The 15,562-nt window shown below is 34.5% G+C and overlaps 1 protein-coding gene across 1 annotated transcript; it reads left to right on the top strand.

The window, feature by feature from the left end:
- Positions 1-1,036: 1,036 nt before the first annotated feature.
- On the top strand, positions 1,037-15,003 carry LOC107691593 (OX-2 membrane glycoprotein-like). The gene is made up of 8 exons (XM_016490259.1): positions 1,037-1,186; positions 2,347-2,410; positions 2,672-2,747; positions 3,681-4,013; positions 5,980-6,309; positions 10,225-10,506; positions 10,622-10,727; positions 14,378-15,003. The coding sequence occupies exons 2-7, from the start codon at positions 2,372-2,374 to the stop codon at positions 10,708-10,710; spliced, it is 1,149 nt and encodes a 382-aa protein (XP_016345745.1). The 5' UTR covers positions 1,037-1,186; positions 2,347-2,371; the 3' UTR covers positions 10,711-10,727; positions 14,378-15,003.
- Positions 15,004-15,562: the final 559 nt, after the last annotated feature.

The raw sequence follows: 15,562 nt of genomic DNA, 5'->3' as shown, positions 1-15,562 counted from the left end.
GTTTCCATGTTTTATGGGGACATTCCATAGGCGTAATGGTTTTTATACTGTACAAACTGTATGTGCTATTGCCCTACACCAACCCTACTCCTAAACCTACCCCTTACAGGAAACTTTGTGCATTTTTACTTTCTCAAAAAAACTCATTCTGTATGATTTATAAGCTTGTTTCCTCATGGGGACCTCAAAAATGTCCCCACAAGGTCAAAATTTACTAGTATTATATCCTTGTGGGGACATTTGGTCCCCATAACGTGATAAATAAATACCAGGTACATACACACACACACACACACACACACACACACACACACATTATATAAGGTTTTAGGCCAGTTATTTTGCTGTAGTGTGTCAGTGGGAAATGTCAGTTTACATTTCCAAACATTCCTTTTGTCATTATCCTTTTGTCATTATTTTAATCCAGTGAGATTTTTGTTTGCACAAGGAGTCTGACAACAGCCAGTTCTCCACACAGAGATCTGATCTGATCATCATCCAGTCTGTCTGAAATGATATGAATAAACTGAGCAAACTGAGACAGACTAAATCCAGAAGAACTGTGGCAACGTCTCCAAGATGCTTCAAGAAACCTACCTGCAAAGCTACAATAGCCTACTGTTACAAGTTTTAGTCATAAATAGATTTTATTTATGTAATGTTTATTGTTTAGCCTATAATTAAAAAGGCTCAGTGTTTTGTAGTATTGCCTTTCCCACTTTAAATATAACCCCCAGTACAAACAATTTAAAAATCGGCATGACATTATCATACATAAACTAGCTCTCAGTCTCTCATATGGATAATTAGATTTTTAGCCTGTTATGTTCCAGAACATTTATTAAAAGGTAAATTCCTCAAAGTATATATTTTGTAATATATAGGTCAGGCTGTCGTTTTACCAAAAATTTGATTTTTGTTTTTTTGTAGATATTGATTACAGAAGGCTCACACCACTAGATGTCGCTGTTTACTCGGTCTAGTAATTGCACGCTTCCATGCGCTAAGCGTCACTGGGCCTTTCTAAGCACTGATTGCTATGCTTACCACGACTGCATGCCCAACTTCCTCACTTCCACTTCCATTCGTATCCCGAATCTCACACATGCCAGAATAACGCTGAGCCACTGGATTTGCCAACGCTTGTGTTTTTACAATACGGATGAACGCAGCCATGCATTGCAAGGTGAGTCGCTTATTCGAAATATTATATTAAAACTAGTTTCTTAATAAAGGTAAAACCAAACCTGGGGCTAAAGTTTTTTTTATTTTCTTCTTAAATTTCAGAAATAATAATCCATATATTCTTAGTCGACTAATTTTCAAATTAGTAGTTAAAGTAGACCTGACATTTGCTTGCATGAGTTAATTTACAAAGGTTTTTGCACGTCTATGTATCTGTTAATTCTTACTTTAAATTACTTTAGTTATGGACATTTGAGTGTTTTTTTCTTCTTCTATTCTAGCAAAGGAGTTATAAATCATTAATCTTCAGTGAAATTGTCCATATCACATATTTTGTGAAAATGTAGAAATGATTCTTCAAGCTAGATTACAGATTAACAAATATAATTATATCGTTTAACAGATCATGATTTATAGACTGTTATTCAAATCATTACACATAATCTAAAACGTTTATTTATATATTGTATAACATGCCTATACTTAACATAAACCACAGATCTGTTTAGCACATTAAAAATGATTAATGAATGTTATTATGAAATATGATGGGGGTTGGGGGATTGTGGACAACAACAACCAAAAAAAAAAAAAAAAAAGGCCCAACCATGATCTTTTGAGGTCAGCAGGGACGTGTGGCTGTCTGTAAGTATTTGCCATGTGGCCCAAAAATCATCTGCTAGAACCACTCTTTCTGTGGATTTACTGGCAGAGTTAAACCACAAGTGATTTTAATCATATAGTTTGTGTAAAGGGCAAGGGAAGCTGTTTCCTCAAGTTAATGTTAGTCTATGAAGTGGGAGTTTGATGGTACCTAAACTGTTGTTAAAGTGCCAGAAAGGTAATAAACCTTGACAGGATGCAGGTGGTTGGAGATGTTGCTTTTCATGCTATAAATACACCTGGCAAATAACAATCACATTTCCAAACAATCCAAAAATGCTGAATTGCACTGTTACCACTGAGAATGCCATAAATAGTGCATTGAATCCTCAAATTGCAACACAGACCAGACGTCTGATTAGAATCTGGGCTGTATGCTACCAAATAGAAAATGTATCTTTAAATAGCACACCAGAACAAAAACTTTTTTGTTGGACATTTGAATTGATCTTATTTTATTAATGTTTATTAAAATATTTTATTTTTTTTATTACAAAGCAATGGCTGTTGAGGAGCTGAACTGATGTCGTGTGGACCGTCTGTTCTATACAAATCTGTGGCTGTAAGTAACTTGAATTCTCTGACTTTGCTAGTGCCGTATATTTTTTAGACATTTCACACAATGGAGCAGTGCTCATTAGGGCGGTACTGCCTTGGTTACCCATTGTAATGAACTATGCCATTGTGAAACTTGTTTATGTAGAATCTGCTTTAATGCACATGACTAATACAGAGACAGGATTCTGGAAATCCATTGGTAAAACACTATTTGTCTAACTTTAATGTTTGTTTGGCTAAATTTACTGACAAAATTATCTTGCAGGTCAAGATGTGTGGATCTATGTCTGCAATATCTCTGCAAGTCTGGGTGACACTGATGTTGCTCTCTCGACTTCAAGGTGCCTGTTTGTTTCATTTCTAAACATTAGAGTATCTAAGATCTAGAACAGAATGTAGGTCAATGACATATAAGAGTGACCATGATAAAAGAAAAGGACAAATCTTAAAACACGTGTAGCAGATGGTTCTTAGAAATGTATTCTTTGTATTTGTGTTGGTTTTATATGCTTTTGATCAACCTTTATGCCATTTTCAAGAAGAGATTAAACTGAGTAGTGTAACCATTAAATGTAATAACATATTTTTATGAGAAAAACAAATTAGAATTGTGAGATATAAAATGTGATCTACTGTGTTCTTCTACTTGTGAGAATTGATTTTGATTTTTTTCCCCCTTCCAAATCTGAGTTTACATCTCACAATTCTGCTTTGTGCCACAAAATAAAAAAATAAAAAGATTATCAACTCACAATAAAAAAGAAGCCTTTTTTTGGTGGTGGTGGAAATATGCTTTCATATCTACAAGAGCTCATTATAAAACACATTTACTGTTTTATGTTTTTTTTTTCCCTCTATTTTTTCCCCTGCATGTTTCTGCAGTTTGGTTGTGCCACATGATTATGGTTAGGCAGACAAAAGTTAAAAAAAATCTAATGAATACAGATTATAAATAAAAGAACGGCTTTTTATCTTCATTATGAAAAGGACAGGACAGTTATATCACTCTAACATTTTATGCTTTATGGCCCCTATAAAAATAACAAAATTAAGTTTTAATTCAAAATAAAAACAAACAAAAAAATGCTCATCATAGAAGAGGTGGATACATTCATTGCATTTTAAATGTATTTTTGAATAAATTAATAGGTATGAATAAAACAATGACTTAAAATTATTGACCCACGTCCTCTTTCATATCGTTGTTAAATATTATTCTAATATTTACAAAATTATACCATTTTAATCATATCTGTTTTGTCGATATGTCCTAGGTAAGGTCCTTGCACCGTCTCATCTGCAGGCGATGACTGGACTTCCCTTCATGCTGGCTTGCAATATTACCTTGGAGACAGGAGAGGATTTAAAACAAGTGCTGTGGCTAGACATGACAAATAAAACTATACTACACTATCAGCCTGATAAGTATGACCACGTCACCCAAGTGGATGGAGTTGAGCTCTCACAGCAAACTGCTGGTCAGCAAGCTCACACCAGCGTCATCACCATCAGAAGAGTCGCGCCAGCCAACGAGGGCTGCTACCAGTGTCTTTTTGATGTGTACCCAACCGGGCAGCAGAGAGGAAGGACGTGTCTTTCACTTACGGGTGAGGCTTGGGAATCACTTTCAAACTTTCTAAAATGTTTCTGTGCTCTTGATATTTTTCCCCACTGATGATTTGAATATATGAATTTAGAAGGAAATATTACTCATCAAAGGGACTGCAAAAGTGTGTCATAGGAAATGCTATTTTTTAGACCTGCACTATGATGGTTTCATGATGAATGGCTGTTATTTGTGGCTATCACATAGCGCTCACAAAACATTGACGATTAGTTATAAATAGTGCCCCAACAGGAAGTGGTGAGAACCACTTTCCTGCCTGGCCTCTTTTACTTAAAAAAACTGACAACAAACTATCACGAAAATCAGGTTTGCCAAACTATCACGACTCTACATCAGATAAAAACTGCCATTGGGTTTCTGATAAGTAAATTTTGTGCGTAAGTGAGTGCGGGTTACAACTGAAGGCAATAAATGTATGCTATTTTCTAGTGTCGCGCATTTTCCGAATATTAACCTGAAGGTAGTCTTAAAGGCATAGTTCACCCAAAAATGAAAATTCTGTTATCATTTACTCACTTTCATGTCTTTCCAAACCTGTATGGCTTTATTTCTTCTGTGTCAGTGTCACATGATCCTTCAGAAATCATTCTAATATGCTGATATTGTGCACTAGGGATGTAACGGTATGAACATTTCTTATCATGATTATAGTGACCAAAATTATCACAGTTATCAGTAGTATCACGGTTTTTTAAAAATATCCTGGAGATGTTAAAAAAGTACCGACACATAAATCACTTCACCGAGTTTTATATTTAAAAATCAACAAACAACAAATAAAAGGACTATTTGTTTGCATAATCACTAAAACAATAACATTACCAATGATGTTCGGATTTTAAATGGCAACTTGACCTGACAACAGTTCAATAGCATGTTGAAATATCTAATGTAAATGTTCAAATAAAGCATTGAAAAAGTTTAATAAAAAGGTAAACCTCACATTTCAGCCTTTAAATAAAGAAAAGATATAAGTCAAAATGATAACTGATTAATAAATTATTATATGTATTTTATCTGCTCCATAAATAATTCTAGATAACTTATCTGAATTGTTTAAATGTGTAGAATCCACATAAGCTTGTTTTTCATCAACTGGTCAAAATTTACAGCAGGGCATGCAAATTCGGTCCATTGTTGGCCAGACAGAAACTGCACACAGGCTGAATGTAAATATAAGTCTCTGTAAATCCACTCGCTGACAGCAGGTGGCGCTTATGGAAAAGCTGAATTAGAGCTGTTTCCCGTAACCTCCGTGGACAAAGCAGTATTGCGATTAAGAACACTTCCTTTAGGTATTACATGGAGCGAAGATGAAAACAAATGCCATCGAATCGTTTCTGAAGACAGTCAGAACCTTCAGAGGTACATTCATATAATTAACTTATTCATATATTAATTTGTATAATTCCCTTAGCACTCTTATAAAACCTCCCAGCTTTTCCGCCCTGTTTTCACTTAAAACGAAACTACTCTGCGTGCTGTGTGCACGTGAGACTGTTCCTTAAAACTGTGCTTTATGCTGGACAGTATTTATTTATCGCGAGTTGTTCAAATCGCGGTAATCCAATATGGTTTTAATGATAATTAAAAGATGAAACGGTAATACTAACCGTGGGGAATTTTATCATGATTTATCGTCAAACCGGTAATCGTTACATCCCTAAAAGGTTCTTTAAAGAACCATCTCTTTCTTACCTTTTTATAATCTGAAGAACCTTCACAGAAGGTTTCTGGAACAGAAAGGTTCTTCAGATGTTAAAGGTTCTTTATGGAACCATTTAGACAAAAAAAAGCTTCTTCTATGGCATCGTGAAGCACCTTTATTTTTAAGAGTGAAGTATGGTGTAAATAATGACATGATTTTAATTTTTGAGTGAACATTCCTACTTAATAGTTAAAGAGCATGTAAAATCTCTTCACTTTTCTTTTTGTATTCCTTTCAGCAATGGTGGAAATGATGGACAATAAAACAGTTGTGAGCGGAAAGCCTGTTACTCTTTTGTGCAAGTACATTCTCAGTAAGCGAATCCGGCAGGTTTTATGGAAAAAAACAGCTGAGCAAGGGGACACCACCACTGTTGCTTCTTATGTCAAGAATGACAGACCCATCATTAAGACCCCTTTCAAGGATCGGATCACACTAAATCCGTCACTTGGGCAAACCAAGCTCTCCATACACCAGGCTCAGACAGAGGATGAGGGCTGTTACACCTGCGAGTTCCACACGTACCCAGATGGCATTAAGAGTGCAACAGGTTGTCTGTCAGTTTATGGTAAGTGCAAAGAGTAGTAATGACAGTGCTTATAGGCGTGTTTATTTGCTTTAAAATTCAAGGGATAGTTCGACCAAAAATGAAACGTTCTTGTGAAAGTGCATCGAAGATGAATTTTTTTCTCTTTATTTATTTTTTTTGTCATGATTTAGTTAAAATAAAAGGTACAGTAACAATGCAACTCATAAAAAGCTTGAATGTACCTCTTCTAATATACGTTTCTAATTGCTGAATTAAAATGAAACTTTGATGTTTTATAATACCCACATGGATGTTACTACAGTTAATAGTGCTGCGAACAGAATTAAGCTGCGACAGCTAAAAAGTACATATTTCACACATGTAATTTTGCATGGGTTTGGAACATTTCACATGTTCAATCAATGTGCTTTTTCCATTAGCATTGTTTGGGTATTTAACAGCCCCCTTGCCTCTCTTCGGGGTCATACAAAGTTCTCTAAATATATGTAGGAGTGGGTGTATTTGTAACAAACTGAAAGATGCAGTGAGAGTGAGAAAGTGTGTGTGTGTCATTCAGGTTTTGCCTAGTGTTGTCACCAAATGTCCTTACAAAGATGGTAAAACCTGAAATCAGCTAAATTATCATCAGCCAGTGGTGTGTGAGGAAAACAGCTTATAAAAATAGCAATAAACAATGCTGTAATTAAAAAGTAAAAATGCAGAAAAAAAATAAGTTTTGTGTTAAAAAATAAATAAATACAAACCTGAGAAAAAATGTAATTAAGGGAATAGTTACAAAAAGTAAAATGTAGTTTATTTACTTTTGTTTTTCCAAATCCACATGGCTTTCTTTCTTCGATTTATTATAAAAATGGAAAGGTTACTCTTTATTTTAAGGTGTCCTTGTTACAGTGTAATTATACATTTAAGTACTGAGTAATATTAATTAACTACTGTACATGTACTTATATGGTTAAGGTTAGGATTAGGGTTTGGCTTAGGGTTACTTGCGTGTAATTATGCATAATTAATTGTTATTATAATAGTATACATGTAACGTATAACAAATGGCGCTTTTCCACTGCATGGTACGACTCGGCTCGGTATGGCTCAGTACGGCACGGCACGGTTTTGGGGGGTTTTCCACTGGGTACGGTACCTGGTACTTTTTTTAGTACCACTTCGGTTTGGGTTCCAAGTGAACCGTACCGTTACCAAAACGTGACGTGTAAACTCTGCTGATTACGGATTGGCCGGAGAGAATCGTCACTAGACCGCGCACCTTTTTTTAACAACCAAAAAGTGGCTGTTCCCCCTGTTGAGGAAGTACAGACGTTCCTCTTGTTGATAGCAGAGGAGCGGATCCAGCGAGAGCTTGATGGGGCGACGCGGAATGAAAACGTTTTTTAGGAGTCGCGGCAGTAGAGGCGGCGCAACTATAACGACGTGTGAATAATCCCGCCCACTCTAAAGCGGTACTGAACTGCAGTGGAAACGCAAACCGAGCCGTGCCGTGCCGTACTGAGCCGTACCGAGCCGTACCGAGCCGAGTCGTACCACGCAGTGGAAAAGCGCCATTGGAACCCCAACCGAGGTGGTACTAAAAAAAGTACCAGGTACCAGGTACTGTACCCAGTGGAAAACCCCCCAAAAGTGAGCCGTACCGTGCCGTACCATGCAGTGGAAAAGCGCCAAAAGACACCTTAAAATAAAGTGTTACTAATAGAAATTCAGAAAACGGTGTTAGTCACTCTTTTCCATGTTCCATCATCGCAGTGAATACAGACTTTCAGGTTTTAAAAAGCATGCAAAAAGCAAGTTGCCATAGGATAGCTTTGTGTGACAAACTAATCAAAATGAACATTGTTTAGCTTTCGAACCACTGTGACTGAATTGAGTCAGTGACTTGCCAGATCCTTCCACTTTGTGAACAAATCATTTAACCCTCTTAAAGTTAGCTGAAAAGATGTGTTGGAAGCTACTTTTCTTTTGATGTGACCATAGGACAGAAGTCATATTGACCACATTTATGATGCTTTCTTATTGTACTATTAGGTAAATGACAGCATTTAATTTTTGGTGTCAACTGTTACTTTAATTTGATGGATTTCTTCCTTGTTCACTCTGAAAATACACTTAGATTTCTACAGCGATAACTATTGCTCAGTAGCATTTCCTGTTTCAAATAAGTTTCAGTGCAGTACTGCAATAAATTACAAAGAGATAACAAAATGTGCTACATTCTTTATCTCATGCAACTGTTATGCAGTGTGATATTAGCGTCCAGATTTTTTTACTCTGTTGAAAACATCCCGTCCACTTCTAGGTAAATTCTTTTTGGGGAGGAAGCTCACAATCAGTCAAAGCTGACACTGGTTATAATGCTTGGCTGTGACTAGTTTAGAGGATAGATTGGGATGAGGGCCAGTGCGATTACTGCGTCTCTGTTCCTCTAGAACAGAGCTCCACTGTGTTTGCTTTCCCTCTGTTGATATTCCCCAAACAGTCTGGCTGTTGTCACCAAAAAGCTCACACAGCCGCAGAAGTGGACAGAGCCTCACTCTCCCCTCGTCTTGTCATGATTTGTCTCTTTCTCTTTTATCTGACTTATGTCACAGTGTCCCTCTTTGATGGAGTCTGCTGCAGACATGACCAGCGTCTGATGGCTTGTAATCAGCATAACAACACAAGTGCCTTCTTTTGTCTTCTGAATGAAGCTACCACTTACAATACAACAAAGAAAAGTTCAACATGACCAATACAGTATTTGTAATGGACATATACAAAGTTCACATATTTGGCACACTTTAGACTGTTGTGAGGGTTCCCAGCTAAACATTATCTCAGCAACCATGAATACACAGGATATCTCTATGGATTTTAAGTCTAAAGATTTAAAAAGTAAACAAAATGTTAAAATTAGGACTGTGAATTGAATTTGTTAATTTACTGCAATTGCTGATGGAATTAGCAGATAATAAAGGTTTGAATGCATCTGCAAAATAAGAAATGTACTTTGATATGGAACAAAAACTAATTAAAGATAAATATGGGCCTGACTTGTCAGTAGGCCAAAGTGATATTTTAGTATCATTGAGATAATATTATAGTATGTATTAATATTTTGAATTTGTTTATTTTTTTTGCTTTCTGAAGTTATGCAGTTTTCCTTTTTATTTTAGTTAAAGTTTTAGTGAAACAATTTTTGTGTGTTTTTGTCATTTAATTTTTTTTATGTCTATATAATTTTTTTAATTAATTTTTACTTCGGTTTATTTGAGCTATTTTAGTACACCAAGTTAAACTAATTTAAAATGAAAAAATGTTGGCAACTAGCCTTATTTTAAGGACCAGTTCTTATTATTAACTACTAACTGCAACTTTTGCCTCAGTAAACTACTAATTTGTAACTTATTAATAATTAGTAAGGTTGTTAAGTTTAGGTATGGGGTAGGAGTAAGGGATCCAAAATGTGGTCATGCAGAATAAGGCGTTAATATGTGCTTTATAAGTACTAACAAACAGTCAATATGCTAGTAATATGCATGATAATAAGCACCTATAGTTAATAGTGAGAATTGGTCCCTAAACTAACGTGTTACCAATTTTTAAAATTCTATTTTAAGTTAATATTATTTTTATTCATAAGTGTGGGTGTCATTCACCCTGGCCCACATTCGCATAATTATTATTTTTAAGCTTGAAGTACTACTTTTAAACAATACTATTAAAACCACCTTTCATAATGTCTATTCAATGTTTCAGTGTCTTTTAGTTAAGTTAAATTGGGGCAAATTTCCAGCAAATGCACTGATATGTGATTAATGTAGTTAATTAAGTGTCATATCATGAAATTAATTCAAATTAAATGCTTAATTGATTTACAGTCATATTTAAAAATCTTTACACTGTTAAAAAGTACGATGTTAATGTCTTTATATGTCATTTTCCTAGTCCTACCCAAACCTGAGGCCAGTTACGTCACCGTTTCACAGGGCATTGTTGAGGCGAACTGCTCAGCCGTGTCACGTCCTGCAGCAGAGATCTCCTGGAATGTGGAAGGTCATAATCAAACTCTGGGCCCTGCCGTCACATCATTTTATCAGCTAGGGGACGGCACCACCATGGTGGTCAGTTCCATTGAAATGCAGACTGAGCTACTGGACGATGAACTTGTGAAGTGTGAAGTTCGTCACCAAGGCCTTGAGTCTGCCATCTATGTGTCTCTGAATAAATGTGAGTGAAACTTACTCAACTCGATGTTTTTGTCCTGTTATGTTCTGGTTTTGTTTCTAGACTGTTGAGAATATTTGATTTGTTTAGTTAATATGTGTGTATGTTTTTATTGCAGCAAGGAACGTCCACGTCATTCTCATTTCAGCCAGCTGTGTGGCCCTTGTGCTGCTCATATGTCTGTGTATCTGCCTGAAGAGGTGCTAACTTCACCTGCTGATATGGTCAGTAGCACCATGCAATGTCTGTCCACTTTAATATCATGTCTCACATTAATTTAATTAATTTTTTATAGTAATTTACAAAGTAGTTCTTAAATAATGCTTATATAAATGTTAAATGCTGTTGGAGCCATGCCTTTATGTTTTAAATATAAGGGTGTACACATATAAGATTGTAGAAGTTTGTGTGCAAGAATAAGCACAGGAAGAAGAAATTGTTTACTTTGGATAAAGCTGTAAATTTTTATTTTTTAAACTCTTTGCTTTTGACACTAATTTTTGACAGGGTGAAGCAACAAGTTCAGAATTTGGATGACCACAGGCACATTACTGTGTTGGAATTAAAATCAAGCGTTTTTTATTTATTGTTGAGGGACAGAAGTATTTCAGTCCACCATGTTAAAAATATCTATAACCCATACGCAAATGTAATATGTGTACATACATATTAGATTTACACATATTAAATATGCTGTCATATGAAGTAAAAACATATTTGAAGTTTATTAGAAATTTGAACAATTTTATATATCAACATATATATCTAGTCCTTACAAATATTACTTAAATATTATACACAGCCAATATGTATGCTAATAAGCAACTAGATAATAGTGAGAATTGGTCCCTATATGGAAGTGTTACCATTTATGTATGTAAACCTGTCATGTAAATATAAAAGATATACATGTATTTAAAAATATATATTACAAAACATATATAAACATACTGATTTTTATATGTTGTTTTAATGCAAGTTAAATATATAAAATAAAATGCTAACACTTTATTTTAAGGTGTCCTTGTTACACGTGTTTCATGTACTTACTATTATAATAACAATAATTTATGCATAATTACATGCAAGTAACACTTAGCCAAACCTTAATCCTAACCCTAAACATATAGTAAGTACATGGAGTTAATTAATATTACTCCGTACTTAAATGTATAATTACACTGTAACAAGGTCACCTTAAAATAAAGTGTAACCATTAAAACATGTGGTTGTTACATATAATACAAAACAAATCATCATATAGATATGATTAACATATGTACATATACAAATTTACTATGGGGATTTTATATATGTTATAAACTGAATTATATCTACCCACTGAATGCATGTATGTATGAAAATGATATATTGCCTGATATGTTACATGTATGGTAATATCACTCTTGATATAAGACGTATGGAAATAGTAAAATATAACTATAGAAAAATATATAATAATATAATATAATATTTAAATACTTTATACATTTTAGATTTTTAGATGGACTGTATATTGTGTTTCACCCTATTAAGTTAAAGTTAATTTAGTTAAAGACTGCACTATTGTCAATAAATACCCCAGATGCCTTTTACAGAGGAGATGATGAAAACAGCTACTGGAGAAATGTATAGCCGGAAATTGAGAAAGAGATGCCAGAATGACTCACTAACCTCGCACAATCTGTCTTCTTTATCCAGGTCTTCCTTCCTGCTTCATTCTCTTCAACTTTCCTCTCCTAGAATCTGCAGGTCACCTTAGAGGGTCGAAAGGAAAAAAAAGTTTTACTTTTTTAGTTTTAGTTTTACATTCAAACTAAAGCAGCTAAATCCGCCCAAGAAGCCTTGGGGCGTGAAAAAAGTGCATCAGGCCAGTCATACGGGATTATCCAGGTCTTCCTTCCTGCTTCATTCTCTTCAACTTTCCTCTTCCTCTCTTAGTTTTAGTTTTACATTCAAACCAAAGCAGCTAAATTCGCCCAAGAAGCCTTGGGGCGTGAAAAAAGTGCATCAGGCCAGTCATACGGGAAGTCAAATCATTCTGTTCAGGTTGTGTTCATTGAGTCATTCTCTCATAGCTCATTACTGCACTAAACACTTGACATATAATCAGTGAAGTGGTCCTAAATTTCTTCTGCTCGGTTGTGATTTGAGTTTGAATTTCATTGCATTAGAAAGTAACTAAAATAAGTAAGTAATTTAGTAAGCACTGAAATATGTTTTGTTGTCAGATAAAATGTAAAAAATAGTATAGTAGCAAAGGTTATAGTGAAAACAAAGCCAAGGGTGAAGTATGTTTATACAGAGCCCCGTTTATGTACAGAACCACAGGAAGCCTAAGGTATTACCACTTCCTGTCTCTTGCAAGAAGCCCATCTTGTACCATGACCGTTTAATATTTATAATGCTTCTACAGAGTCAAGGAAAAAATGCAGTGTGATGAACACAAATTCAATGTGAATTGCCATTGCAACTCATTTTACTTCAACGATGGGAATTATTTATGAGTGAAACAGGAGGGCACATTATTTTATTCATCAGGACTTGATTAAATCATGAAAAGTGGGTGTTAAATACCAGAATGGAGTGAGAGTGATGTCTACAGAGATTTTGAGATTATAAAGATAATAAAGAAAACTTTTTTTTTTCTTTTCAATAACAAGCTCTGATGAATCATTCACAATAAGAAGATTGAAGAAAGTAACTTGGCCCTTTAGAACTGAATGTTACATTCCATTTGACCCAAAACTGTATTGCTGTTCCTTAAATGTTGAGTGTCACATTTGTCTGAAGTTTCCAGAGGAGGATGAGCTCCTCCAGTTGAGCCTGGTTCCTCCCAAGATTATTCTCCCTCTTCATATAAACATCTTTATTGAGCTTTTCTTTGCTACTATCACCTTTGACTTGCTTCCCAAGGACATGAAGGCAATAAACGTCTCTACACCTGCTTTGAAACATTTTTTCAGCATTGGAATCTATTTTAAGTAATTTTTTTAACCCAGTGTATTTTGCAGAGCTGTTCATACATTGAATTCTGTGAACAGTGGAAACATTGTGGCTCTGTGGTGTTTGTCAAAACACTGCTCTGTGTGTGTGAGCCGTAAACCTCTGGCTCAAATCAGTTTGAGTTCGACTATTTGTAGTAACTTGTTTATTCGAGAATTTACTAGTTTATTTTTGACCTCTGTATCATTTAGAAAAAATGAATATCATTTAAAGAAATATTTTAATTGTATAACAGACCACAAATATACTCTATAAATAGACTTGCCCATGTTTATGCTGTAGTGTTCCCATGCAGTTAAAGGCATAGCCTATTACAAAAGACTAACTGAATACAAAGTTTTTTTTTTCCACTTTAAACAATATTTTCATAGAGAGAGGGGGAATAACAATCCAGATTTTCATATTGGAAGCACCTCAGGACATGGGGAAATGATCACATCTGCTTGAACAAAATGAGTGAAATTATTTTAAATTCACCATCATTTTTTAAAAATATGTGATATTATGATAAAATAAAACTAACTTTCATGTTACCCATTATTGTAAGACGTATATGATGGAGTCATGAAGATGTACCGCATAGTAGAAATTAACCCAGGCAGCAGTAGTTTTAAGCTGTAAAAGTAGTTTATTTTTCATTCCGTTTCAATATTGATGCAATCTCATGTGAGACAGGAAAAAGCCTCAACTGGATTAATAAAGAAACATTGTTAATCATTCAACCCAGCCCTGTATCAACTCAAGATGGAGAACATCAGCTGTAGGAGCTGGAGGATTATATTGAACACTTGTTGTTGTTAAAAAAGGCTTTTGCTGTGTAATTATAGGATATTAAAACATTTATTTTTCCTGTCTTTTCTTTCTTCAGGCTGACTGAAATGAAAGGAGATGCTGCTATGTTCAGATGTTAACCCTGACCAAACAACAGTGTTCCCTCTGTCTGAATCACAGACGAATCTGAGTCAACGTCTTCTAATATAACTGATATTCAGTGTAACAGTATAAAAACAAACATTTAATCACAACTCTTTCAACACTAAATGCCTTATTATAGACTGTATATTTTAGTAAAGCATTTTTTCTTAGCGATGCTGTACTGAATCATACTCTTTAAAGTGACCTAAATATAAGCAGACTTATATTATCCGAATGCTGACATTCTGTAACCATAGAAAAGTCAATAACCAGAAACTTTTATTGTTAGCTTTACTGATGTTTTGATGTGTGTAATAAAATAACAGTTTTATCAGGGGAACACTCTTGTAGACATGAGCACTTATTTGGCCTTTGGTGCCAAGTTATTGTCTTGATTGTTGGATTAAAGTGATTAAATTATTACAAACATTTTTCCACTAGAGGGAAGTGCACTCATAGCTAAAAACATTTACCCCACCCATGTTATTCTGAAATTATGTATTTCCATTCCCCTTCACACCTCTTTGTATTTTATGTGTTTTATAGAAGTTATCTGAAATCTCTCAAATAAAAAAGTAAACATGCAATTTGTTAAATTTAAACTGTGTGACATTGTCGGACATAAGATATTGTATATAATTTTGCATTGTTGTGAGTCAGAGGTGAGTCAGAGGTGTACACCATATGTTTTCACTCTAATAATAATAATAATAACAATAATAATGTACCAGATCTACAGCAAATTTCATAACATGTTAAACAGTAGAAAATATATAACTAATAATTCCTTATCAGTTTCATATTTTTATACATATCTCTTTCTGAATATCTCTTTGTTTTGCCCATCTATTCTATGATATATGCTGTATTTTTTTATTTATTTTTTGTGGATAATGGGTTTATCTAGATATCTTATCAATATAAAAACTAAGTATATATTGTGTTTCGTGATGTTTTATAAGGAATTTATTAAAGAAAAATATATTAATCAGCAATTCACAAATACAACAGCACAACATTTCTGAAACAACTGTGGAGTAATAATTTCCACAGTTGGTCTTATTACTACTTCAAAGCAATCTGAACTGCAATATATGAACTGAATTTCTGAAGTATTACAGTCACTTAATCTTTACAC

The sequence above is a fragment of the Sinocyclocheilus anshuiensis genome, unplaced genomic scaffold (assembly GCF_001515605.1).
Source record: "Sinocyclocheilus anshuiensis isolate Anshui unplaced genomic scaffold, SAMN03320099.WGS_v1.1 scaffold442, whole genome shotgun sequence".
NCBI lineage: Eukaryota > Metazoa > Chordata > Actinopteri > Cypriniformes > Cyprinidae > Sinocyclocheilus > Sinocyclocheilus anshuiensis.
This window is presented reverse-complemented; position numbering and strand designations above follow the sequence as displayed.